This window comes from Anastrepha ludens, chromosome 3, assembly GCF_028408465.1.
Source record: "Anastrepha ludens isolate Willacy chromosome 3, idAnaLude1.1, whole genome shotgun sequence".
NCBI lineage: Eukaryota > Metazoa > Arthropoda > Insecta > Diptera > Tephritidae > Anastrepha > Anastrepha ludens.
The window spans coordinates 67,862,980-67,889,513 of NC_071499.1; the positions used below are offsets into that span (position 1 = coordinate 67,862,980).

At 37.7% G+C, this 26,534-nt stretch overlaps 1 protein-coding gene across 1 annotated transcript; it reads right to left on the reverse strand.

The window, feature by feature from the left end:
* Nucleotides 1-911: 911 nt before the first annotated feature.
* On the reverse strand, nt 912-25,943 carry LOC128858155 (transcription factor SPT20 homolog). Its single transcript, XM_054094176.1, has 5 exons — nt 25,626-25,943; nt 20,061-20,229; nt 19,784-19,950; nt 7,060-8,104; nt 912-2,132 (listed from the first exon to the last, which is right to left on the reverse strand). Exons 1-5 carry the CDS (start codon nt 25,650-25,652, stop codon nt 1,225-1,227), a joined length of 2,316 nt encoding a protein of 771 aa, XP_053950151.1. The 5' UTR covers nt 25,653-25,943; the 3' UTR covers nt 912-1,224.
* Between the last annotated feature and the right edge of the window lie 591 nt (nt 25,944-26,534).

Below are 26,534 nucleotides of genomic sequence, written 5' to 3' on the forward strand. Positions count from 1 at the left end.
AAGACATAAGTGAATGATTCTTTGCTTTCGGATGTTTTATTTAACAGAGCTCAATGCTTGTGTATGAGGAAAGGTCTCATGGTATCTTTCCATTGATGTGCAGAGCCTTTTTATTGCTTTCAAACTCAATTTTTCAATGCATTTGTTTATAAACCTGTTGAGAATTACGGTGCTTGTGGTAGGTGAACTAAATACTAAATAAATAGTACACATTTAAAAGAAAGTGTAAAAACATTTCTGACTTCGAATATATTTCTCTTCACATTTATTCCAAATAAAGGCAACACTAGGCTCGGAAGAGCTTCAACTGCCAAAATCCAATGAGACATTTCTAAATAACAATTGTCTAAGAGTTTTCCGGAGTCAATAAATGTGAATAAATGCACATTTTAACCACGACTAAGGGGAGCACTATGAGCAAGCTAGTTGCTCAACTCACTCCGAATGTTGCAGCGAGTGCAGCCGTTCGAACAGCTACCCACCAAGATTGTATCCCGACGAGGCAAAGACCTGCCTAGCATGCGAGTATGTCCCGCATAAAGCCAAACATATTTTCACATGCTTTCCATACCGACTACTTTGATACTAAAGACCCTTCTGATGGAAGTATCATATTTTATGTAGTAGGGTTTTTCGGTCTCAGGCTTACTGAGTCGGAAGACAAAGTTTAAAAGCTATGGTAAAGAACAAAAACATGTGGAATAAAAGATTGTCAGCATTACCGGAATCCTATAGAGGGAGAGCCGAGTTTCCTATCCCTGTGAACAACGTTTCGAAGCATTGACAACTTGAGAAAGTGGAGAAAAAACTCATGCAAAACTAATGAAAAAATGTGTGTTAATCTGATAATCTAATTTTAATATTTTTGTTTGATGAAATCATAATACATATAAAAATATTTATGGGTAAAAAATGAATTGCTAGGTTAACTATTTATAAATTACTTGTTAACATCTTTGAAACATAAAACTATGACATTTAAATTCGAAAATACATACTACAATCCTTTGGAAACTTAGGCGTAAGTATGAGAAATAAATAATAGTATTATGGAGATGTAATACGGATGCGATAAAAGGTAAACTAAAATAATCGTAGATATCCCATAATGTGTGTAGGTAAACGGTGATAGTTGTACACCATTTTCCTGTTCTGCCACCTCAGCTACTATTGACTAAACCTTCAGCCTTCCCTTCGATTCAATATTCCCGCACCACCACACCTTTAAGGATACTTAACAATGGCGTTATTGTCGTCATTACCGCCACTTGCAGCCCGTGAATCTAATTGTTGTTGCTGCTGTTTCCGTTGCTGTTCGGGCCGCGATTGTTGATGCAGATGCAGATGGTGCTGCTGATTATCAGCAACTGCGTTTGCCGCACTTCCCAAGATCTTCGACGTTGCTACCAAGGGTGTATCAGGGTTGTGCAGGTGCGTTCCATAGTGTACACCAGCTGGATGGATGAAGTAGGGCAACCCTCCTCCTGACCCCGATACCGCAATACCATTGACAACGTCCTGCGGTGCCATATAGACTGCTGGTTTGCTAACAAATGCCGGTAATGCTGGCGGTTGCTGATGCGACGGCTGCTGAAATTGAAGAGGCGCCTTCGCAACTAAGAGGCTTTGTGGACTTAGCACTGTTGCCAACGCTGGGGGACCACCGAGTGAGTGATGAATGGGGTAAAAGTGAGGTGTGAGCGCCGTCTGCGGCGCAAGTAATGCACTCGGTGCTGAGAGTTTGACCAGTGTAGCTGGATGTTGCGCTGGTCCAAATTGGCCTTGAATGTAGCTGCTATAGTGAGAAGGTGGCAGTGGATGCTGTTCGGGAGGTGGTGATTGCACATAGGCTGGGTTATAGAAGAACACTGGCGGAGCAGCAGGCAATGATGAATGTAATGGTAATGCAGTAGGCGCATGCGGAGAGGCGGCTGGTGGGGGTAAGGAAAGAGGTGGCAACGATGATGTTGATGATGGAACAGTAGCTGCTGAGGGTGGTGGCACTAGCGCTTGCTTCACCGTCGACTTTGGTCGCTGTTCGTGTTGTTGTGGTTGGGGCTGTTGTTGGTGATGTGGTTGCTGTGCGTTACGCTCCTCGATAGAGTGCTGCTGCTGTTGATCCGGCGCTTGAGCTGCAATTGAAAATTAATGAGTTGAAAGTTCAATTTCTGTATTTCTGAACAAAAGCAGGGTACATAAATGTATACATATTTTTGTGTGTGTTTCTGTTGAATAGCTGTGAAGCAAAATAAATTTATGCTAATCTGAAAGATCTTTTTATTGAACAGAAATTCTTTGAATAAAATTATGAATAAAATAAATATAATTATATATAATATCCAAAATAGAATTTAAATATAAGTTGTAAGCATTTGTAATCACTGTGTATCTTAAAAGCTCCTTGTAAAAAATATCTGCCGTTCGGAGTTGGCTTAAAACTCCAGGTCCCTCCATTTGTGGAAAAACATCAAGGGGCATATCACAAATAGGAGGATGAGCTCGACTAAACACCCGAAAAGAATGTAAGCACCAATTATTTATTTTTTTATATCTTATTTGCAGTATGGCTGCATCTAACGCTTTATGAACACTTAATATGCATTCAATTCGTAGGATTTGGTTATGATGCGAGAGTTACAAGCAGTTTGGCAAACAGATAAAGATTCGAGAGTCTCATTTTACAAGGTAGAATTTGCAAAAAAAATAACAATTTTCCACCTACCAAGCGAGGCAGCTTATGAACTAAGTCCTTTTAGCCTGACTGATATTTTTCTCCTTCCTTTTTTGACTATCTACCCTCTTTCCAGAGCTTTAAATACAAGGGGCTTTTTAGCCTGAGTGTTTTAGGAGCCAACAAATCTCTTGGTGCTCCTTGGCTCGACCTATTCAAATACCAATTTCATTTCAAGTCCTCTTAGTCTACTCATACTCATATTAACTAAGTATGTAAATTCTGAAAGCAGCTCGAATGAGTTAAAATATGCAAATCAAAATCATTTCCCTGTACCAAAAGCAGACCCTTCAATCTTTTTCTTTACGGAATCTATAACTTTACCCCACAAATCCACGGCGACCCCCTTTACTCTCTGGGGTCGAAGAAGGTCAAACGGCAACTCAAGGTCAAAGTCGATGACACACCAATTCCGACTGTTAACAATCCCATAATTTTGAGTGTAACCTTCGACCGTTTGTTCTTCTTCTCTCTGCACACAACCGCAATTGCCACTAAAGACCAAATTCGTAACAAGGTCCTCCGCTTGCCGGCAGCACTTGAGGCAAAGGCAAAAAAATATTGCTTTCGACATTTAAGGCGATTGGCCGGCCGGTTCTATATTATACTGGGCCTACCTGGCCTCCAGGAACTACTGGAATAAGCTCCAGACTCCAGACTTGCCAAAACACTGCTATTCGGACAGCAACGGGTTGCCTCCTGATGTACCCTCTTTGACACCTTTACAATGAGGCACAGATGCTACCTGTAAAGGAGCACAAATAACTACTCAGCAAACAGTTTCTGCTTGGGTGCTACCGTAGGTATGTAGACACCTGCTTGACAGTGTTTAGACAGACAAGAAAATAAGGAAAGACCCCTACCACCTTCTTAAGCTCCCGATCACCGAATGCCGTAATCGGAGTCCAACCACCATCTACAGCAGGTGAAGAGCTCCAGCTTCACCGTGAGAACCGCGTAAGCTTGGCACAATTACGTTCTGGCTGTTGTAGCAGGTTAAACTCGTACTTATCCAAAATTGACCCTGACATACCAAACATATGTCCTGCATGTGAAGTCACCCCGCACGACACTAACCACCTTTTCACGTGCCCCACCAAACCCACTCATCTAACACCAATCTCCCTCTGGACCCAACTTGTCGAAACTGCATGTTTCCTGGGCCTACCTTTAGATGAAGACGACCGGTGACTAACACTACACTGACAGGATTGGTCTATTAATGGTCGAAGTGATTTTAGATAAATTGTAAAAGCCCTACTAGTCTTTTCCATCTCGTGTCAATTATCTTTTAGTTATAAAGAAATATCGAAGGTCCTTAATATAACTTTGAAGAAATATCTGAATAACTCGGAGAGAGAGTGCATTAGGGAGCATCACTCTCCGTACGAAAACAAATCGATATAATTTTTTATCGGAATTATACAAAATTTTATATTTGAAGACTTCCGCCAAAATACTTAAGAAAAATATTAAGATTTACATATGTAGCCTGAACCGATCTGAGAGTATCTTCAGAAATGAAGTGTTTCATAAATAATATTAGTTTTTCAAAATATTTTTTTCCAAAAAATCACCTAAAATGGCAGAAAAGTTCAAGCTTAAAATGTAATAAATGTAATAGCATTGACCGGCAGCGCACTTAATTCTGATCAAAATTTTAGTGTGACAGACGGTTGCTACGCGAATTAGTGAACAGCTAATTTGTTTGTTGTATAGTTTTGTCCGTAAAAGATGGCCCGCAGGCAACATATGCGGGTATTAGCTTCCCTGATACAGAAAATAATTATATTATTTATTTAAAACAAGTCAAGTATTTCATGTTGTTCTCTTTAAAAGTTTCATTATTTTTCATTCACAATGGATATTAACAGCCATTTTCTCGCAAGACTGCCATCGAAAATTCACCTAATCCGCTTAAATTTTGGGAGTTAAGTCTAAATATCTGATCCGGATCAGTTGCACTGAATTCCTCAGATAATTCCCAATTAAGTCGTTAATCCCGATTAACGCCACCATCTGTCTTTGCTATAAGATAACGTTAATACAAGAAGGCGTAAAATTAATCACCCTATCGGAAGGTTTATAATTTGGCAAATGGTGCCGTACACCAGTCATGTTTGACAGTTGTAAACTAAACAGCTGTAGTATTCGAGCAGACAAGGCACAAAGGTCAAAATAAAGATTGACACCTCTCAAAATATTTTTTATTTGGTAAAAAAGTAATTCAAAAACAAAATTGGATGATTAAATTTGCGCCACCTTTCCCAATTTTTTTTTTCGATTTCGAGTTATTTCTGATGTTTGCGTTATATTGAATTAACTATGATGCTGTAAATTTAAAGGTATGGGTATTAAATTTAGAGCTTTGGTGTATTAAAAGATTTATAATACAATTTTGCCTCAGATAGCGTATTAAATTTTAACCCGTTATTTCCCGTAATGTAGAGAAGGCAATGGCCAACCCTGGACTGTAATGCCAAGATGATATAATATCCCTCTGTAATGGGTATTGTTGTACGCTCTTATAAAAAAAAAAACAAACAGCGTACAATTGCTGGCGTATGCCGATGATATTGACATCATCGGCCTTAACAACCGCGCTGTTAGTTCTGCCTTCTCCAAACTGGATAAAGAGGCAAAGCGAATGGGTCTGGTGGTGAACGAGGACAAAACGAAGTACCTCCTGTCTTCAAACAAACAGTCGGCGCACTCGCGTATCGGCACCCACGTCACTGTAGACAGTTATAATTTCGAGGTTGTAAAAGACTTCGTCTATTTAGGAACCAGCATTAACACCGATAACAATGTCAGCCTTGAAATCCAACGTAGAATCTCTCTTGCCAACAAGTGCTACTTTGGACTAAATAGGCAACTGAGCAGTAAAGTCCTCTCTCGACGAACAAAACTAACACTCTACAAGACTCTCATCATGCCCGTCCTAACGTATGGCGCAGAAGCTTGGACGATGACAACATCCGATGAAGCGACGCTTGGAGTGTTCGAGAGAAAGATTCTGCGTAAGATTTTTGGACCTTTGCACGTTGGCAACGGCGAATATCGCAGACGATGGAACGATGAGCTGTATGAGCTTTACGACGACATAGACATAGCGCAGCGAATAAAGATCCAGTGGCTACGTTGGGCGGCCTCCTCTGCGTTGGAAAGATCAGGTGGAGAAGGACTTGGCTTCACTTGGTGTGTCCAACTGGCACCGGTTAGCACGAGAAAGAAACGACTGGCGCGCTTTGTTAAACTCGGTCAAAATCGCGTAAGCGGTTATAGCGCCAATTAAGAAGAAGAATGGGTATGGTTTGCCCTTTCATGCAGAAGAGACGAACAGTCTTATGAGTCTTATGAGGGGTTAGAAAGTTACAATGTTTCACAAAAAAGTTGCTCGCTATTTTTTTCATAGAACAGCTGGACGCATTATATAGAATTAAGCTATCCCAAGTGATGCACGAAAAGACGACTTTCGATTTTTTACATGTCATTGGGCGATTTTGAAAATTAGCATAGTGTGATTTATTCTCACGAAAGCGCTTGCGTTAATCTTAATTTTTTGACGAGTTATTTATAAACAAACTTGTATACAGGCCTTCATATTTTTTATACTACTTCAGCCCCGATTTATTCGAACCTCATAATTTTTTGAGAGCTATTGGAAACATATTAAACAGCAAAAACACGTAGTGTTTCAAAAATTTTTTGTGTAGGTAAAGTTTTGTTAAAAACAATTGAATTTTTTACCACCATCTCATATTCAAAAAGCATTATTTGCGCTAAACATCTAATTTTATTTTCTCAAAACAAAAATTACTGTACTTTTGAACTTTAAAATAGTTACATCGTTTATAATGAAGGCGTATAACTTCTCGGGCTTACACTGGCAAGTGACACGCGCTGGCTGGAGCCTACTTCAAACGTTTTCCTTAGTTATGCGCACGGACCACATTTAAAAGTAGTTTCGGCATAGTTTTCTTTGCCGATTTACCATTAAAACGGCGAAAACTTTGACACCCCGATTAAAAAAATTCAGGTGTAATTTCAAGCCAAATTTTTTTTTTTGCCCCCTCTATCTGAATTTACTATCGGAACTCTATTAGTTTGGAAAAAGTTTGATTATGTCGTACAGTGTTATTAATACCTACACCAGGAAAGGCTTATAGCTGAAGCTTCTCAATGAGTGAATTAGTTACTTATGCATAACCTCTTTGATTTCTTTCTAAATAATAAACAAGCACAATTTCCCAATCACACGCAAATTTCATTGTTTCCCTCTTTAATGAAGCAAGGCGTGTACTTTAGCGGCAATGCATTTTAATTACCATAATGTGGCGGCTGCTGATGCTGTTTGACTTGCAGCTGCAGCTGCTGTTGCGGTGCATGGCGAATAAGTTGTGGCTGTACGAAGAGCAACTGCGATGCCGGATACACCATATGCCGTGGCCGTACTGCTGCTGCTGCCAGCACCAAATTCAAAGGCGCAGGCAATTGTTGTGGCACCAAAGCTGGCGGCGATTGAATATGCGAACCGGCTTCAGGGTTAGATGGCGCAGACGCTTGTGGCACATAATGAATGGGCGGCTGTAGGCGGTAGGGTTCGCGACTTAATGAATTGCTGCTGCTGATGCTGCTGCCGCCGCCGCCACTGCTGCCAACGGGTTGCAATACAATGAGTGGCGGCAGAGGAGAATGACGCGGTGTTTGCAGTGGTATCGGTGCGGCAAGTTGGTGTTGATGCTGATTCGTGGGTGGTGATCCGTGTTGGGCTGCTAATTGATGTTGTAACTGCCGCACATACGATAACGGTATAGCAATAATGTAATGAATTTGCTGCCTAGCAGGTTGTTGATATTGAAGAGATTGCTGTTGTTGTTGTTGTGGATGTGATTGTTTTTGCAGAGCAACAAATGGTTGTTGTTGTTGTGGCACATATTTTTGTGCTTGCTGTTGCTGTTGCAGCTTCTGCTGCTCATTTTGCTGCTCCTGTTGTGACTGGGGGTGGTAATGACGTTGTTGATGAGGCGACTGCTGCTGCTGCTGTGGCAGTCCCCCTAGTGATAAAAAACTTACGTCTGTTGAGGGAGGCGAGGCATAACCGGGGCTTGGAGGCAACTTCGGTACTTGAGCGTATTGCTGCTGGTTATAACGTTGCTTGTTTATGGCTGTATTGAAGGGCTGCTGCTGCTGCTGCTGCGTTTGCGGCTGAGGATGCGTCTGTTCAAATTGCAGCTGATATGGTCCTTTGAATGGTCCTCGATAGGCATGCGTCGGGGTCCCGTAATGAATGCCACCGTCAACAAGGTTCGCAAGTTTTTCAGCATTTGTGATTGCGGGAGCGGCTCCATTTGGAGGCCTATCGTAATAAACCTGAAAGTAGATTAATTTAGACTTGTAGTCGCCCTCGAAGTAACAAAGCATTTACTAGGAGTTTTTGGAATACATATCACAAATATTCCTCAAAAGTGACATACATAACTGAACCTTTTTCGAAATTAATTACATACATTTTTACTAGTTCCAATCGACTTTTGTTGTAAACTCCTCTCATCCTGTAGTCTTTGAAACAGGAACGAAATTTTCCTCTTAAAATTTGAGCTGCGTCACCTTCAAGGAATATATACGTGCAACATGTATGTGCAACAACCGAAGCCAATCTGGACTTTTCTAATATTTTCTGAATGTATATCTATCCAGCAATAAAGTACTGGTTTAACAAATTGTTTTACGTCCTATTAAAGTATTAATGTCCTGGCCTAAGTTGTTTTCAAAAAAGTGGAACAAATTATTAAAATATCTGTTTGAGCGAAATAAAAGATTAAAACATATGGAGTAAAATTTTACGAGATATATTTTCGTAGAACATTTTAACCCATTAACACCCACACAAAGGGGTTATTTGGCCATTACTTCAAGAAACCTCTCAAAACCCAAATTCAGAAAATCGTTAGAAGATTAAAATTAAATGGATTAAAATGAAAATAGTTATTCAGAGAATCTTACTAGGGATCTTCCCAGGCAAAACCTTTACATCACCAACGCAAAAATCTCAAAAAAAATTAAGCTAACAAATATGTGCCAAGATGTCAAGGCGGAATAGCAACCAAGCTCAATTTTAACAAATTTTTGTGTGGAGAATTACATATTTAGAAATATTCGATGTAAGTAAATTTTTTCTGGCTAATCTTTAGTTTTTGGACAAAACAAGAAATGAGACTCATCGACTGCCGTAATTTTAATGGCATTCTCGACGACTTGTCTACCAGAATATGCCTCATCATTGGCGTCCATATTGATAGAATGAAATCTTTAGAACAATCACTATTCTGCTAAATTCGATGCTATATTAGTTCTTTATGCTGCAAAAACTTGTTTTTCCGCCTGCTCGTATTTTTCTCTTTCCGAGTAATGGTCCTGAAGAATGCATTAAAATTTCTCTTTTTTACATTTATTATTGAATGCCGCGTGTGTTACCAGAGGTACCAATTATTTTGTTGTTATTGATATGAAACTTGAAGATGAGATATATAGTAAAAATTATCGAATCGTAGTGACAAGTGCGAACTTATTACAGTTCATGGGAGCTGAAGATTAGCCAGAACACTATTTGTAACCTCTTCCTGGCATCAAGAAGAAGTTTGATGTACAAGGGACAAACTGTTTGGCTCAAACGTTCACTTTTAACTGAATTGACATCCGTGCGGATGGGAACTGGCAACAAAAATGAGTTCAATGTGAGAATAACAGACAAAGAATTATATGGTTGAAAGGCGATGAGCTGATCCAAAAATCAGCAGTTCCAGATTAATGGCCCAGAAAGTCATGCTATGCATTTTGGTGAAATTGAAAGGGTATCATCAACTATGAGCTGCTCACATTGGGCACTCACCACTCAATTTAAACCTCCATTGCCATTAACTGACTAGATCGGAGCAGGCGGTCGACCAGAAGTGGTCAGAACCAATAAATAGAAAGAGTGTTGTGTTCCATCAGAACAACGTCAGGCTGTACACATCTTTAACGACGCACCCAAAAACTTCGAAAGATTGAGTGAGAAATTCCAACTCATAAGCCCTACAGTCCTCAACTGGCACAAAACACAGATGCAAAATTTGCTTCAATAAAGGCTTTGAAAATAAATAAATCTTAATTTTATATTCGTATGGAACATAAATACAAAATAATCGACGGAAACCGTGTTCCTCCACATGCCTAACCCCTATTTCCTTTACAAACAGTAGATAAATTAAAAACGGCCCCAGAATTCCGCCAATGTACACCAGAAAATACTCCATCATTGAGGTTGTGAATAATTTAAAATTGAGAAGGACTGAGATAAATGTATTTGAAAGTACTTGCTTTTACGTCACAGTCGGCATTATCTTAGCTTCATAATATTGGAGGACATATAGCCAATACTTTCGGTAAAGTAATGTTTGATGTTAAATTTCTCAAAAAACGTCAATCAGGAACCAAGCCATAAAATTGCAAATTAAAAGCTATCAATGCGAAAGGGCCCTTGGTCGAGGAATTCCTAACACCAAAGAGCTCGACAATACGTAAAAGATCTTAAATTGTTGCAATTTTTAATTGTATAATATTGTATAATAAACCAAAGTTAAAAACCAAAAAATTCAAATATTTCATTCATCTATAATTAACATCATTCAACATTGTTTTTAAGTTATTTTAATACAAATTAAAATTTGTCTAAGTTTATTTTGTAAGTGATTTCGAAATGTACTCTTTGGCAACACTGTCTAGTGGGAGAGCAATCAGCTAACACGATTCTATGGAAATTATCCAAAATCCTAAGATAAAATCTACAATACTACGGAACGGAAGGGTGGTGAGAATTCATTTACATGGGGCTCTCTCTAGTTTCATCGTATCAGCTGACACGGCACTGCGTTTACGTTGGTGATTGTGCGCACCATTAGGTTAGATCAGTGTAAACAAAGATGATAAAACACTCTAACATAAAGAAAAAGTGTTTTGTAAACATAAATATGTAATTCAGGACTCATCAATTACGTCAGCCCAACATCTGATTCTGTCAAATTCCCAAGGAATTGAGCCTTTCTATTAAACGAGTAACCAAGCAACTCTATCTTGTAAAATCCTCTAACAAACCTCATTACCTACTCTGCTCTGAGTTTACTATAATTCAAAAGGTAAGGACGGCAGGCATATGAGAGCTAGAATTGATAAACATATGGAATTTTGGTGTTATTAATCATTTTGAATAGTTTGTTAGCACTACAACATGACGAGATATCTTCTAATATTATAATTTTTCAGAATTTTTGAAAAAAAATTTGGGAGTTGATCTCATTGAATTTTGGTATAATAAAATGCAAGTTTGAAGTGAAGAATATTAAATTAAATACTTATGGTCCGAAAGTTAATCACTGCCGCCCGACCGAAATGTAGTCCATACACATTTTATATCTACTTATTATTCTATCTCAAGTGATTCAAGTATTTTTAACACTGTCATTAATTCTTGAAAAATTTGTTTAATTTGTAAGTTTAATTAAGTTAATAAAAATATGTAATAACTTTGAAATTTTTTCAATATTGCAAATTATGGTATAGAATTCTTTGCAGTGAAATATCTTCGATCCTTTTTAAAACTTTAAAACTTTTGTTTTAATTTTTTCGAATAAAATATTCTTATATTATTCTTAAAAAAATTTTTTTATTGAAAACTTCTGGTTATTTTTAAATTTTTATGAACTTTTTTTTAATTTTTTAAGTGAAATATAATTATAAATTTTTTTTATATATTTGTTTTATTGAAAACTTTATGAAATAATTTTTGGTTGTCAATTTTGAAAATCATCCGAGCATATTTTTTTTCTTAATTTTTTTAATAATTGCCCAATTTTTAGAAAAGTTGACTCAACCTCCACAATACTTGGATTACTTGACATGCAGTCGCTCGAATGAGAAATTAAATTAGTTTCAAGAAGAACGATTCTTTAAAGCATATTATTTATTTTTATAAAACTTCCCATAATAGAAAACTATACCTTTATGGTCAGTTAGTTATATGTCACCAACTATCGAGTGGAAAATCCTGTAACTGTATTATTTTTATAAATGATCGAAAAACAAAAAATATGTAACAGTAATATCTTAATAATATGTAACAGTAATATGTAATATCTTAAGGAAGTAGAATAATAAAGGGTGCGCTTATATGTTGTTTTAAAATAAAACTTGGAAAAATGTAGATTATTTCAGGTTTCACTGTTTTTATTCAAAATAGAGCTCTTAACAATTATGTGTGAAAAATTGCATCATTTAAATGACCACCACGAGCATGTATACAGGCTGTCATACGAGATGTACTAAAATATTTAAGTCCTCGCTCACTCGCATTGAGCTAAGCAATCTCGATCTGAATGTTGTATTTCAGCTCTGGAATTGCCGTTGGCTTATTCATAAAGACCTTACGGTTCAAACAACCCCACAAAAAGTAGTGTAGTGGAGTCAGATCGTATGATCTAGGTGGGCAGTTTATGTCCCCATTACGTGAAATTAATCGCAATAATGCAATATTCCCAGTGTTGTGTGACTTGTGGCTCCATCCTGTTGACCTGTTGAAAATAAAGATCGTCTATGTCTATTCCTTCAGGCCACAAAACATCTTCCATCAGTTGTTAATAACAATGTCCACTAACAGTAACAGCCTTTTCATATTCTTCTTCGTAGAAAAACGGGGCAATTAGGTATTCCACGAGCCCAAAAATCACACCGAATAGTAGATGTAATGGCTTTTCTGAAATTGTTCGAGGCGTTTTCTCCCCCAAATGCTGCATTTTGTTTGTAGACAAATCCGCCCGGTGTAAAGCGAGCTTCATCACTAAAGATGATTTTGTGTGAAACCCTAGAATCATGTTCAAATAACCTATTCACGAAATTTCTGCGTTGATAAGGATCTATTTTTCGTACGTAAAATCTGTCAAATAGTCGATTCATGAATGCCTAATTGTTGAGAACGTCGATATATCGACGTTGAAGGTTCTTCAGCAACACTTTATGCTACAGCGCAATAATCTACAGTTTTTGGTCTGTTAGTCTTTTTTTATCCACGACAGAATCAGATTTTTCACCAGCCTTTGAATTGTCGACCCATTCGGACGATTATTTCGCCCAGAAAAATCACGAATTTTCCGATATGTTGTTCTTAACGATCAACTATTTTCATAATACGTTTCAATAACTATAACGCGTTCAGTACGCGTCTACTTGGAAAATGTCAAAGATGATACAAACAAAGGTACCGAGTAGGAATTATTCACTACTGACATCTAGACGTCACTTTTGAAAGACCCTTTACATTGCTAGTCTCTTAAACCTTAATTTAGTCTATAAACAAAGTAAGGAATTAAAAATTAAAGAACTTCAGAAACTCCAATTATTGAATGACGACTCTTTTTGTCTTCTCTTTAACAATTGATTGACAGGCTACCTTCCATCCCTTACTCCTTTTTTGACTCAGAGTTCATTTTAAATCTAAAGAAACAGATAAATTACTCAAAATGAGTAAATTGTAACACACGTACACACACTTCACTGCATATATCTATTGGACAGAGTTTAAAGCTGCACTTAACACCTTACTGTAGTGTTAGTAGTAGATTACTACATTGCGATTTCGATAGCAAATTCAGTCCTTAAAATGACTTCAAGATTCGAAGACCAAAGGTCGTTTGTTATAGTCAGCATACGCAGACGCACTTAGTGGAGCATGAAGTGGATTTGTGTCGCAAATCATCCCATTCGTAAGCTCCAGCAGCAAGGCATGTGAAATATTTAATCCACTCAGATGTCATGAAGGCAACGGGTGTGTAAGTAACACTTCTACTTCTTAAAAGGGGCAACAAGGAGAGAAGTGTCATACTTACAAGCATATACTTAAATATATTGTATGTTTGTATGTACGTGCATAAAAGCACACCAGTAGCTTTTGGGTATCATACTGTGGAGGTCCTAAAGTGCATACATAGATATTAATATGAAATATGCGATTCACTTGAAGATCTATTGTGCCCATGCACATGCACGTAAATTTACACTTTCGCAAGTTCAATGAAACGGGACATAAACTACATAAGCAAAATAGTCGCACTTAAGTATTCGTTCACTACTACATTGCTCGCGGTGTAATTGCTTTCGCCGAATTACTGTAAGCAGCAAAATTTTGGTTACATCAAGACTGTCCGCATAGTACAGATTGTCTCTCAAGGGAGAAAAGAGAATAGTATCAGAGAAAGAGATAGGAAAGAATAGAGATAGAGACAGAATTAGTTAGTCCTGTGAGGATTTTCCAGATTCTTTGGCAAATCTGTAAATACCATCCACTTTTAGGGAACGAATATTACTCATATCACGACATCGAAACCCAAAGCTCGTAGCCTTGCTCTAGCTAAGGCAGAGTGAAGTGCTCAGTGCTATCCGCCTCCTCCAAACAAGACTGACCAATTGGATACTCAATAATTCCAATGGTGATCATATGCTGACCCCATGAGCTATGTCCTGTAATAATACCGACCATCAACTGAACGTCTTTCCTTCCAAGTTTTAGTTGGAAGTTTGACAGTTTTCTGTTCGGACTTGCCACAGAACACTTTGCAGTTCTGCAGGGTTCTAGACCAGACCATCGCTATTTATATAAATTGCATACATAATCGCTGATCCAATTCATGATTCCTGCGGAACTGATTCCGATTATTGGCTCTGGTCCCTGTGGGGGAACCGCTGATCCACGGTTGGCCAATTCATCGGCAATTTCATTTCCTTGAACACCAGAATGTCCTGGAACCCATATAAGTACAAGTCTGTTCTGTCTTGCAACAGAATTAAGCTTCTTCTTACATTCTTAAACAATCTTTGAGGTTTGCTTCGCATTCTCCAGAGCCTTCAGTGAAGGCTGACTGTCGCCGAAGCTTAATTAGAATATATAATATACATATATATAATTGGCGCGTACACATTTTTTGGGTATTTGGCCGAGCTCCTCCTCCTATTTGTGGCGGGCGTCCTTATGTTGTTCCACAAATGGAGGGACCTACAATTTCAAGCCCGAACATAGGAGGTTTATAGAATAACTCAGCATTAAATTGCTACTTTGGAGCATTATTGCACTGTTGAGATTTAATGGCAGCTTTACGGTCAGAGTAGATACTGATCGAATGAAAAAAGAATATTATTTTGGGAGAAGAATGAATGAGATAAGAAGCTTTCAGTATTTGGGAGGAACCTCAAGTCAAAACCTACCACTTTTCAAATCCATCCAAAGTAACTCAGATGAGTAAAAAATATATTTTATGATTTCTGTGGAATTTTCGAGATTTTTTTTATTTTTCGGGGAAACAACAGTTTGAGATTTCTCGACTGAAAACGTTTAAATGTGACCTCGAACTCAAGACCGACTTAGAAGGTATAATTTTTGGAAAAACTTTCTTAATTTTCATCAAGTTAGTGGAACAGAGAGATAGAAGAGGTTTAACATTTTTCTTTGAAACTAGTCGGAATGTAAACTTAAATAGACTGCACGCTGTGTGGTGCTCACTGTGCTCCGGTGGTCTTCTATTCCCTGAAATATGCTGTGAGCATGATCAAAGTGAACGAGATAATTGGATGTAAACAAAGTTGTCGATAATTATCAAAAGTGCTGTGCTTTCTTCCGAGTTGTCAATAAATATTCTACGCACTTCTACTACCTAAGGAGACTACTCTTTCTTTTTTTAGCTGAATAAGAATTATCGATATCAATAACTATAGTTTGACAGATGAAGATGGCAAACCGTGTTGACATCTATGTTCAATAAGGCGGCCACCGTAATGAATGGAATAATCAAGCACCAATCGATTAGTGCAAGCGGTAGGTTCAAATCTCGGTGAAACACAAAAATGAAGAAAAAGTTTTTTCTAATAGCAGTCGCTCCTCGACAGGCAATGCAAAAGTTGCTTTCTAATAACTGTAAGAATTTTTAATCACTGTGTATCTTAAAAGCTCCTTATAAAATATATCTGCCGTTCGGAGTCGGCTTAAAACTGTAGATCCTTCCATTTATGAAAAAATACCAAGACGCTTGCCATAAATTGGAGGAGGAGCTCGATGAAACAACCAAAAAAGATGTAAGCGCTAGTTATATAATAGGACTATGAATAAGTTCGTGCGGTTTTTTTTCGAAATTTGAAACTTTATTGGCGTAAAATGGTTACAAATTTAATATTCAAAATATTGTCCATCGCTTACTACTACTTTTTCCCATCTTTCTGGCAATTCACGGATTCCCTTTGTGAAAAATTCGGTCGGTTTTGCCGCAATCCACGAATCGATCCATTTTTTGACTTCATCGTAATTACGGAAGTGCTGGTCAGCCAGGCCATGTTGCATCGATCGGAAGAGATAGTAATCGGATGGCGCAAGGTCTGGACTATACGGCGGGTGGGGTAGGACATCCCATTTGAGCGTTTCTAAGTATGTTTTGACCACTTGTGCAACATGTGGCCGAGCATTGTCATGTTGCAAAAATAACTTTGTCGTGTCTATCGGCGTATTGCGGCCGTTTTTCTCGCAGTGCTCGGCTCAAACGCATCAATTGTCGTCGGTAGACATCCCCCGTAATCGTTTCATTCGGTTTCAGTAGCTCATAATACACAACACCCAGCTGGTCCCACCAGATACACAGCATAACCTTCAGGCCATGAATATTCTGCGCCGACGTCGATGTTGAAGCATGGCCAGGGTATCCATACGTTGCCCGACGTTTTGGATTGTCGTAATGGACCCACTTTTCATCGCCAGTCACAATTCGATGCAAAAAACCCTTTCTTTTGTGCCGTTGAAGCAGTTGTTCGCATGCCATAAAACGGCGTTCAACGTCTCTTGGCTTCAATTCATACGGCACCCAATGGCCTACCTTTCGGATCATTCCCATGGCTTTTAAACGTTTGGAAATGGTTGATTGATCAACTCCCAAAGTTTTTGCAACCTCTTCTTGCGTTTGAGCCGGATCTTGATCGAGCAATTCCTCCAATTCGGTATCCATGAACTTTGGCGGCGCACCCTCGCGTTCTTCGTCTTCCAAGCCAAAATCACCACTTTTAAAGCGTGCAAACCACTTCTGGCACGTTCGCTCAGATAGAGCATGCTCACCATAAACTTCCACCAAGATACGATGACTTTCGGCTGCTTTTTTCTTCATATTAAAATAATGAAGAAGAATTCCCCGCAAAAACACATTATTTGGCACGAAATTCGACATTTTCAAGTGTGGTAAAAATATTGTTGTTTACGCTTCAAATAAAAAACTTATACTGACGTTTGTGCCTTACGACAGTAGCTCTCCAATGAATGTTTGGAAATGTGGATCGATGGAATAATAATCAAGTTACGCCATCTGTTGTAAAACCGTAACGAACTTATTCATAGTCCTATTATTATATATATAAGAGCAAGTCATCATGAATCATTTAACGCCAGAACAAAGCTTCCAAATTGAGGAAATTTTATTTAAAAAAAAAAAAAATCTATTCGCGAAGTTCATAGAACGAAATGTTGAAGAAGACGCCGAAATGTCGATTCGTCGTCGCTCTCAACTTCTGGTCTTTGCCATTCGAATTTGTGGAAAATTTCACGTAAGGCTCTTAGCTTAAGTGTCCATAAAAAACAATTCATCTAATAATTGAAGCCAAATGCCCATCATTGGCGTCGCATATTTGCTGATTGGGCTCATTTAGATTTCAGACAAAAATTGGACTAATCGAAGGGACCATGTGAGTCGTAGCCGCGGCGATAATATGCCAGATATCACATTCAAAACGAGATCCCATTAAATTATGTATCATTCTTTGCACGCGTAAAATTATTCAAGTGTCGATTGCAATCAAAAGCTCAAAAGATGGCAATGTATAAATCGCTTTGCAAGGACCATGTTAACATACGGCAGCGAGATATGGTACTAACAATGATGATGAATTTTTTACCAGATTATAATACAAAAATATTATTCCAACAATATTTATATTTTGTATTATCATTTTAAGTTATCAGACTCTTCCAAAAACACCCTATAGTATCGCATAGTATTAAATATAAGCGAAGAATTCTCGTTCACACAACTTTCGCACAACTGTCAACTTAACATCAAAACGGAAAATAATCGCTGCAATTTTGCCATCGCCTTCGCCTTCGCCTTTGACTTCGATTTTTCAACTATTGAAAATATACTTACATACATATATAGGTTGTATGCATAAATATGTGAATGCCTATGTTATAGTTGCCATGTGCCCATTCCTGATTGCTCTCTTGCATCCGGTTAAATCATCGCATGCTTTTGTCTGATAAATGAATTTTGCGCATAAAAGGTTCGCGTTCGATTCGCACAACACGCTGACAGCATAGTGTGCTTATGTATGTGTAAGTACATGGTACTTACGTAGCATTCACTACAGAAACGCGCTGACGTATGAGTAATTACAATTATATAAATCCTTTTGAGCACCTTCGCAAGCACACACACAAATGCATAGCACCGTTATGCACATTAAACTTATCATTAGAAGCAGGCAAAGTGTACTACTCCTTCGACTTTGTGCTGCAAACACATTAGGGCAAGTCGTTTAGCCTTTAAGGGTGATGAAATGTGCCAGAAGAAACTAATTAGAAATGGTCTAGTAAAATATGTGAATTTCCCTTAATATGAAAAAACGAAAAAATTGGAGAAAATTGCCAGGACTCGAAAATTGGCCGGGCTAATTTTCAGAGTTTGAGCACAACTGAGCCTCTGGCAGCCCCACACTGTATCTCTTTTCAAGTACGACTCTTGATGGCATGGAGTCAAGGGGCGTGGAGAGAATCGTTGGATCGAAATCTATGCCTTCTCTGTTTTCCAATGTCGGACAGGGGCCGTACCAGTTCCCATTGTGTTTCAGCCAGCAGATGGCATTCAAGGTCTCTCCTTAGATGAAAGCATCAAGTGGTGGTAGACCAACCAGAGCACCTAATGCCGGGCCTGAAATAGTCGGAAAAGCTCCGGTGCAACAGATGGCCACATTGCGACTCCCACGAGAGAGAGTGTACTCATCCAGACCACTGATCCATGGGTTAGTCCTTGTTAGTGAGTTTAGTATTGATTGCTTCGTCATGCAATTCCCTCAGACTATTGATCCGTAGGAAATGATAGGTCTGACTATAGCCACGTAGATTAATCGCAGTAATTTATGTGTATCGATTTACATGTCATGAATACTTTAATGACCTCATTTAGTAATTTTCCAATAGTCATTTTTGGTCAAATGTTATAACCCAGAATTTCACTTCTTTTTATATTTTTACCTCAATCCTGTCTAAGTACATTGGTTTAGGAAGTTTGAGTTTGTATTTCCTGTGAATTATTTGATGTTCGTTTTTGCTGGATATTTGTTCAGCCCCTCCTGAACACACCACTTTTTAGTTAGTTTTAATCCTAATTGAATTCTTTCACATAGAGTCTCTTCGAATTTCCCTCAACATATTACAACTATGTCGTCAGCATAGCTCATCTACCATATATCAAGCCCTACATTAATGCTGATAGCTCTAGATGTATTTCATGTTATGCCACCCGAGCGCTGCCCTATGGAAGGTGAGGATGTTAACGCTTGGCAAACCGCTTTTTGAAACCTCGTAAACAATCTTATAAGGTTTCTCAATCGCACAGACTTGATATAGTAGAGAAGGAATAACCGTATAGCTTCTTGGTAGCGAGGATGTGGCAACAAAATGGATTGGAAATAATTGGATTCTTGGTATATCCCCACTTCAATAAACCAACCAACCTATGCTGTGGAAATTTCCTTTGAAAAAAAAATATTCGCAAAGTTCACAGAGCAAAGTCTTGAAGTCCTGTTAGCCTTTGTACTTCGATTATAATAAAAAAAATCCTTACAACAATATTTCTGTCTTGTATAATCATTTTAAGATCTCTAGCTCTTAAAAAACACCCGACACATAGCATATATATAAATGTACGATTGTATCTTTACCTGCGGTGCCGCCTCTTCGGCCACATAGCGCACTGTTGTTGGTTGAAAAGTGCTTGGTGCTGACGATGACTGGAATTGCTGCGGCTGAAGCGGCAATTGTTGATGATATGTGGCACTGGTTATTGGTTTAAAAGGCTCATCCTCTTTAAGTGTGAAAATTGTTGGCCCTGCAAAAATGAAAATTTACGCTTTCAATTGCGATATTTGCTGCTATAGGTTAACGAATCATTCTCTACGAAAATGACCAGTTGCTGTGTTCATGCTTTCTTTTACCTACCAATTTGATCAGAAGAATCCCGTTTTTCCGTTTTACTCTTTACTTCAGGTGGTAGACTTGTTGAAACTTTTATAGAGTCGACTGTTGTTTCAACAGCCAAACTGTCACTTATATTCGCCACATTTTCGGTGAAAGCAGTAGAGAAGCATCCAAAGAAGAGCAAAGCAACCTGTAGGAGAAGAATTAGAAAACGAATTCACTAACATATTTTAATATAGGCGTGTGTGTACAAATAAAAAATAAAAGTTCAAATGTTTAATGTGCATGCAGGGAGTGGCCCGATATTAATAACAATGAAAGTCAAATCATGGCATTTATCCAATTTTTATCTCGATTTAAACTAAATATTATCACCTGGTGTTCCAAACAGACCCTATTTGTGAATTTTTATAAATTACCACGAATTTTTAACTGGTGTTTTTTCGAAATAAATCCATTAAATAAAGTATGGGAACTTCAACGCGCTTTTCTTATTGGTTTTTAGAACTCCCACGTGCTGCCTACTGCTGTTATAATCATATATACAGAGGTGTAGGTATATCAATGATCTTAAAAGCCGATTAGAAGTTAATTCACCTTCAAGGTCCGTCTTCCGCTAGCCTTTTACCAAACCCATATATACTCGTACAGATGTATTTTTCTTATATTAAAGATGAAAAAATAATTTTCTTGAAATCCAAGTAAAAAAATTTAGTTTTATCGTCGAAGCTTTTGCCCCTTCCCCTTTTATTTGTTACATTAAGGATTAAGGGCTTAGAGATTAATCGAAGTAAAAAGAGCTTTGCTCTCAGGACTCACTTTGTTACACGTGCATTGATTTTTTTCTTTTGCGAGTGCATGCTTAAAAATTTTTGAATTATTCAATCTCAATAATATATACTCTCAAGAATATTGTGTGGATTTTTTGCAGGCAAAGCCTCTAGCCTGTTCGACTTTGAAACTCTTTTCTGAAACTTATTATTTTTGAGTCCCACATATGTCATTACTCAAAAGCTATTTCCCCAGAACTTCTTCACATAATTCATCGGGTAACTTTGTGAGATTTTTTTTAACAATTAACAAATTAGTCGATTTTTAGCGAAAGCCGTCTCTTTGGTGCGTGGTTCCAAGAGCTATGAAAAATATAAAAATGGAAAAAGATCCTCCCAGTAATACTTCAGAAAAATAATTTTAATTTTTTCTTGTTTCAGATGATTCTGTTGCGAGTTTTGATGTAGACCGCAAAACAACTTTTTTTTCAGACGCTTCCGAAGATTCACTTTTACGCGCCCAATTTTCAATGCTTTCGAATGAAAAATTTAGGAAAATATTGTTCAAATGTTTGATTATTATGTATATGGATGTTAGTTAAATAAACTAATGTTATCTGTATCGATGGGTTTGTCTCATTATAAGCTATACTGGGTACGAGCAGAAGAAATGGAGGCAAAGGAGCACCAAAACTCCGTTGGTTCGTTGGCGTAGATCGGGACGCTGAGCTATTTGGTATACGTTGTTGTAGAACTCAAGCCTGCGAGAAATCGTACTGGAGACGAGACCCGCACTGGGCTGTTGAGCTAACAATGATGATGATGATCTGTATCGCCAAACAAAAAATGTTAAAAATATTTTTTTCACCCAACCCAAAAGAATTCGTGTAAATGACTCATCTGAGAAGCAAAACTATCAGCACAAAAAACAAAAACAAACAAAAAAGTGGTTACCACCGCTTCGGAATGAATTTTTCGTAACTCCCATTCGATTGGCATTGAGCTCTTTTTAAGTAGCTCTCAGCAAGGAATTACAAGTATCCGATTGTATTTCTCATCTTCATCAATTCCTTTTGTCGCGAATGGAAAATAGGGCCTCTGAGGTTTCATCTATAGCACTATTTCCATGTAAGCACAAATTCTGCACCTCCAAGTCCGACGTGCTGCTGTAGCAGGTGAATTTTCCACATTGCTGTGGGTACCTGTTTGAGACTATGGCTTAGGAGCATATTTATGTTTTTATATCTGAAGCTTGAAAATTGTGGAGTGCATCCATAAGTTGCAGGCCTGAAGAAGTCCCTACCTATGCAAGAACGTTAACTGGAAGTTTAACAGGTCGTTGAAGTACTCGATTATCAGCAGTACACCGGGACTGGCGAATGCGACTATTCGCCCAAAAGAAAGGTCCAGCCGTGAATATTACGTTTATCCAATTCCGTTCTAAATTTGCCTTATCCCATGAAAGTCTTTTTTTTATGTGTGAAAATGAAAGTCGCGTTTTTTTTTTTAATATGCTCTGGAATGTGAGGTCTGTCTTTAGATACATTATCACCACTTTTGCTCAAAACTCTTACAGCTTCACGCAACGACAGATTCGGTTTGTCACAACCAAATCAATGATCTTCTGATCTTGCTCTGGAGAGGTATTTTGGTTGGGCCTCGTCCAGGGAAGGCGTCAACGTTTTTAATCTCTGCGTACTCATTTACTTAAAGTCTTCGACTTTTTCAAATATTTTTCTGCAGATGCACACGACATGTTTGGACCTTTGCGACGTATAAAACGTGTGTTAAAAAAATAAGGTAAATTTTCAAATTTCACGGGCTACGTACATTCGACTTTCGATTATTATTTTTTTTTATGTTGGTATACTCGTCCTAAAGATATGATCACGGTTTTCACAATATAGCATTTACAAGTAGTGCAAGCTTTTCACAGAAGGTCGGGAAGATGTGAATGACGACGCTCGCTCAAAGCCCAATCGTCCCAATAGAAGAGTCCAGGAGAGTCCAGGCCAAATAAGCACGCCAAATTCGATCAAATGTCAAGGTTTTGCTCACTGTTTTCTTCGATTACCATGGCGTAGCACATCAAGAGTTCCTACCACGAGGTCGTATGGTAAATAAGAGTATTACCTTGAAGCTATGCGCCCTTTGCGTGGAGCAATACAAGAAAAAAACGGCCGGAATTGTGGAAAAAATGCATGGTAATGCACTTGCTCACTCATCTTTGCTTGTGAGAGATTATTTCAGCAGATATTTTCACCGTGTTCATCAGATTTGGGCCCCCTGCGACTTTTTTCTGTTGCCAAGATTGAACGGATCCATGAAAGGACGGCGTTTTGCGGCGATTGAGGCGATAAAAATGGAATCGCTGAGAGAGCTCAAGGACATACCAAAATGTGCATATCAGAAATGCTTGGAGGGTTGGAAAACACGATGGCACAAGTGCATTATATCTGAATATTATCTGCATTATATGTAAATACTAGCTTTAATCCGCGGCCCCGCTCGCGTGGGAGTAGTTTTGAGGGATTTAGGATATGTATATAAAAGAGTTACAAACAATAATTTCATAGAAAATAATTGTTTATTATTGTAATAACCACAATATTACAATACCCGGCATCCGTTGCTATGCCTTGTTGATTAAAATCAAAACAACCAATCTGAAAAATATCAAGCAAAATTATTTTTATTAATTTTCTATCTCAAACCGTTTTTGAACTTTGCTTGAACAGCTTATGCGGATTATGAATTCTAGAGTGTGCTATAAATAGTGGGAAATAGGAAAAACTAAGATTTTTTAGATTAAATTTAAGCAAATATTCGATTATTAGTGACGAATGAGAGTGGTTGCGCGGCCTGGGGGCTGTGGGAAGGGAGTTCCATCATAAAAACATGCCTATAACCTTCATTGGGTGAAAATATGAATATATAAAAATTTTTACGTCATTTGGTGTTGTCGTTTCGTAGTGATGCGCGGACAACGTACAGACATTCATCTTTATAGTATAGATTTTTTGAGAAAAATGAAAATTCACCTTATTTTTTGAACACGCCTCGTACATAGGAACAATGCTTGAAATTGTTTTTCATAAGCGGAATTCATCTTATAGAAACAAATTAAGCCTTTTAAATTTCTCACCAAACAGACGAATTGCACAACGCTTATTGCGAAAAGGATACGCGAAGTGGCTGCAGAATTTGGCGATACTTGTATCCAAACTTAAACTATTTGCACAATTAAAACGCACACGTTTAAATTTAATTTTCGGAGAATTTAAATACATTCTGTCAAAAAAGTACCGGAAATTGTTCAATAAAACGCCAAATAATTGTTTAATCATCAAAATTTAGTTTTGTCGCCTTCAAAATAGGCTCCATTCGAAGCAAGACCCATATGCCAACGATTAGTCCAGTCGCCAAAGCACCTTTTAAACAATTTTTACTGACTTTGACGTGGTTTTTTTGGGTTTCGACTCATGTGGATAGCGGCATTCAAGGTTTGCATGTCAAACTCATATACCTACATCTCATCACCTGCTATGATGCGCTGGATAAATATTGGGGTACGAATTCACTTGCTCAAGCATGTCTCCAGCCACCTTCTTCCGATGAATTTCTTGGAAGAAATTCAACTCTCTTGGAACGAGTCGAGCAGCCCCGCGTCTCATGCCCAATCGATGGTGTAAAATGTTGCGAATTGATTCGTGAGACACGCTAAGGTTACTAGCTACCTCCCTCAAACTTAAATGATGGTTTTCCAGTACCATTTCCTTGACCTTGTCGACGTTTTCATCCGCTGACGACGTTAATGGGCGGCCAGATCGGGGCAAATCTTCCACGACTTCTCGGCCCTCTGCAAAAGCCTTATACCAGTCCTAGACCCGTATTTTTGACAAAACACACTCGTCATAGACTTTCTGCAACATTTTCAACGATTCGGCACACGAATTCCCGGTCGAAAGACAAAATTTAAGACAAATTCCTTGTTAGATATTTTTATCCATAGTGAAAATTGCAGAGCACTCCTGCGGTTGGCTGACATAATTAAATGCCAAAAAGAAGCAAATTGACAAATTATGCTCAAACTCTGCGACACTTTAGAGGACTGTTGTACCAACATTCCAGCAAAAAAAAATTAGACATACATATGTGTAGCGCGCGCTTTTGAAATGAACAATTCCCGATATTTTTTTGACAGAATTTTTATTCAACTTTTATCTGAATTTTCCACAAAACCGAAACAAAAAATGAAAATTAATGAGTGTAACTAAATTTTTTTGCAAACGACAAAAATGTTACAAGTGGCTCTCCGCGGAACTACCTTTCTATGTTTTTATCACGGTATGACATATAATGCTTATGAAATAATTAAATAGTCAACATTTGTCAATATATGGTGAACACTTTCGTCCAGGGAAAATTGTCTTGCCACCCAATACACATTCGACATTGTGTTTTTTTTAGTGAATTATTAAAATTTTATAATCTCAAAAAAAAGAACGAGTTGTCCACGTATTTAATTGTGTGGAAACTTTTTTTCATATAAACTAGAGCGTAAAATATTTAAGCTTGTGACCACATGCCAAAATATAATTTTATATTATATATATTGTAATTAAATATACTTTTACATATCTGATATTTTAAATATTAATGTTACACATATCTGGTCCACTGTATACATATATTGTATTTGTGATTTATTGTATATGTATGTATGTGCGCGCATGTCGGTGTAATTTATGCGATAGTCATTACAAGCTACCAGTATGTTTTGTTTTATTAGAAAAACCAGTTAATCATTATTTACCCGTAAATTAAACATTTTCCCAATCATTGGTCGAGATGTTCTTATCCTTCTTGTTTTTACTGCTGTTCGGCTTGTGTATTCGGAAATTTACATATGTACCTGTGTAATGGACACACATGCATACATATGTATTACTATGTGTTAATTGTAGCACTGTTGTTTTGCCGCCTTACAATACTTAAACGATGTTTTTTATTTATTTGCTTATTTATCGATATGTATTTGGTAGTATTTTGATTTTGTTGTTGTTATATTGTTATAGTTGTCGCATCGTCAAATGCAATTAACTGCACAAAATTTAATTAACGCAAGCACGATGTAACTTGTTAGTTGAGCACACAAGCACGCATGACAAGCCACAAAACGTAGTACGCATTTTTACAAAACAAGCTAATAAACAGAATAAAAAAGTTTCGCGATGCTCGATGCACCATGCATGATGATATTTGTATTATTGGAGGCGTGTTACTGGCAAAAAAAAAAAAATGAAAAACAATTTACCAACATTTTGCGAACATTTTGGGTATTAATTGCTATGAATTTTCGTACTGTTGTGCGTAAATAACTAAATATGTGGGCTTGTATTTTTCTACAAATCGAATGTGATATTAGCTAAATGGATTTGGTGAAAATTTGCATAATTAATGTGACTTCGAATGATCCCTAACACAGTAACTTCTACTAAATAATGCGGGCAAAAAGCAAATTACCATATACAGGGTGTTCCATGTAGCATTTGCAATTTGAACTATAGATCTTTTTGTGTCAGAAACTCAATTTACAGTTATATATATTTATTGGAGGTTGAATTAGTTTTAAAGGTGACACACAGATGGCACTATTTATCACTTTATCGCGTTGGCAATACTGAATATATATTCATGACAAAGCCTCATCCCTAGGCTTTGT

What these genes read in the sequence shown, in the direction of transcription:
- LOC128858155 (XM_054094176.1), bottom strand. Translation starts at nt 25,652, where the DNA reads ATGATTGGGAAAATGTTTAATTTACGG. An exon ending in GGATTCTTCTGATCAAATTG is followed by an intron (nt 19,951 to 20,060) that starts GTAGGTAAAAGA and finishes TCATTTTTGCAG; the next exon opens with GGCCAACAATTTTCACACTT. An exon ending in CCGAAGAGGCGGCACCGCAG is followed by an intron (nt 8,105 to 19,783) that starts GTAAAGATACAA and finishes ATCTACTTTCAG; the next exon opens with GTTTATTACGATAGGCCTCC.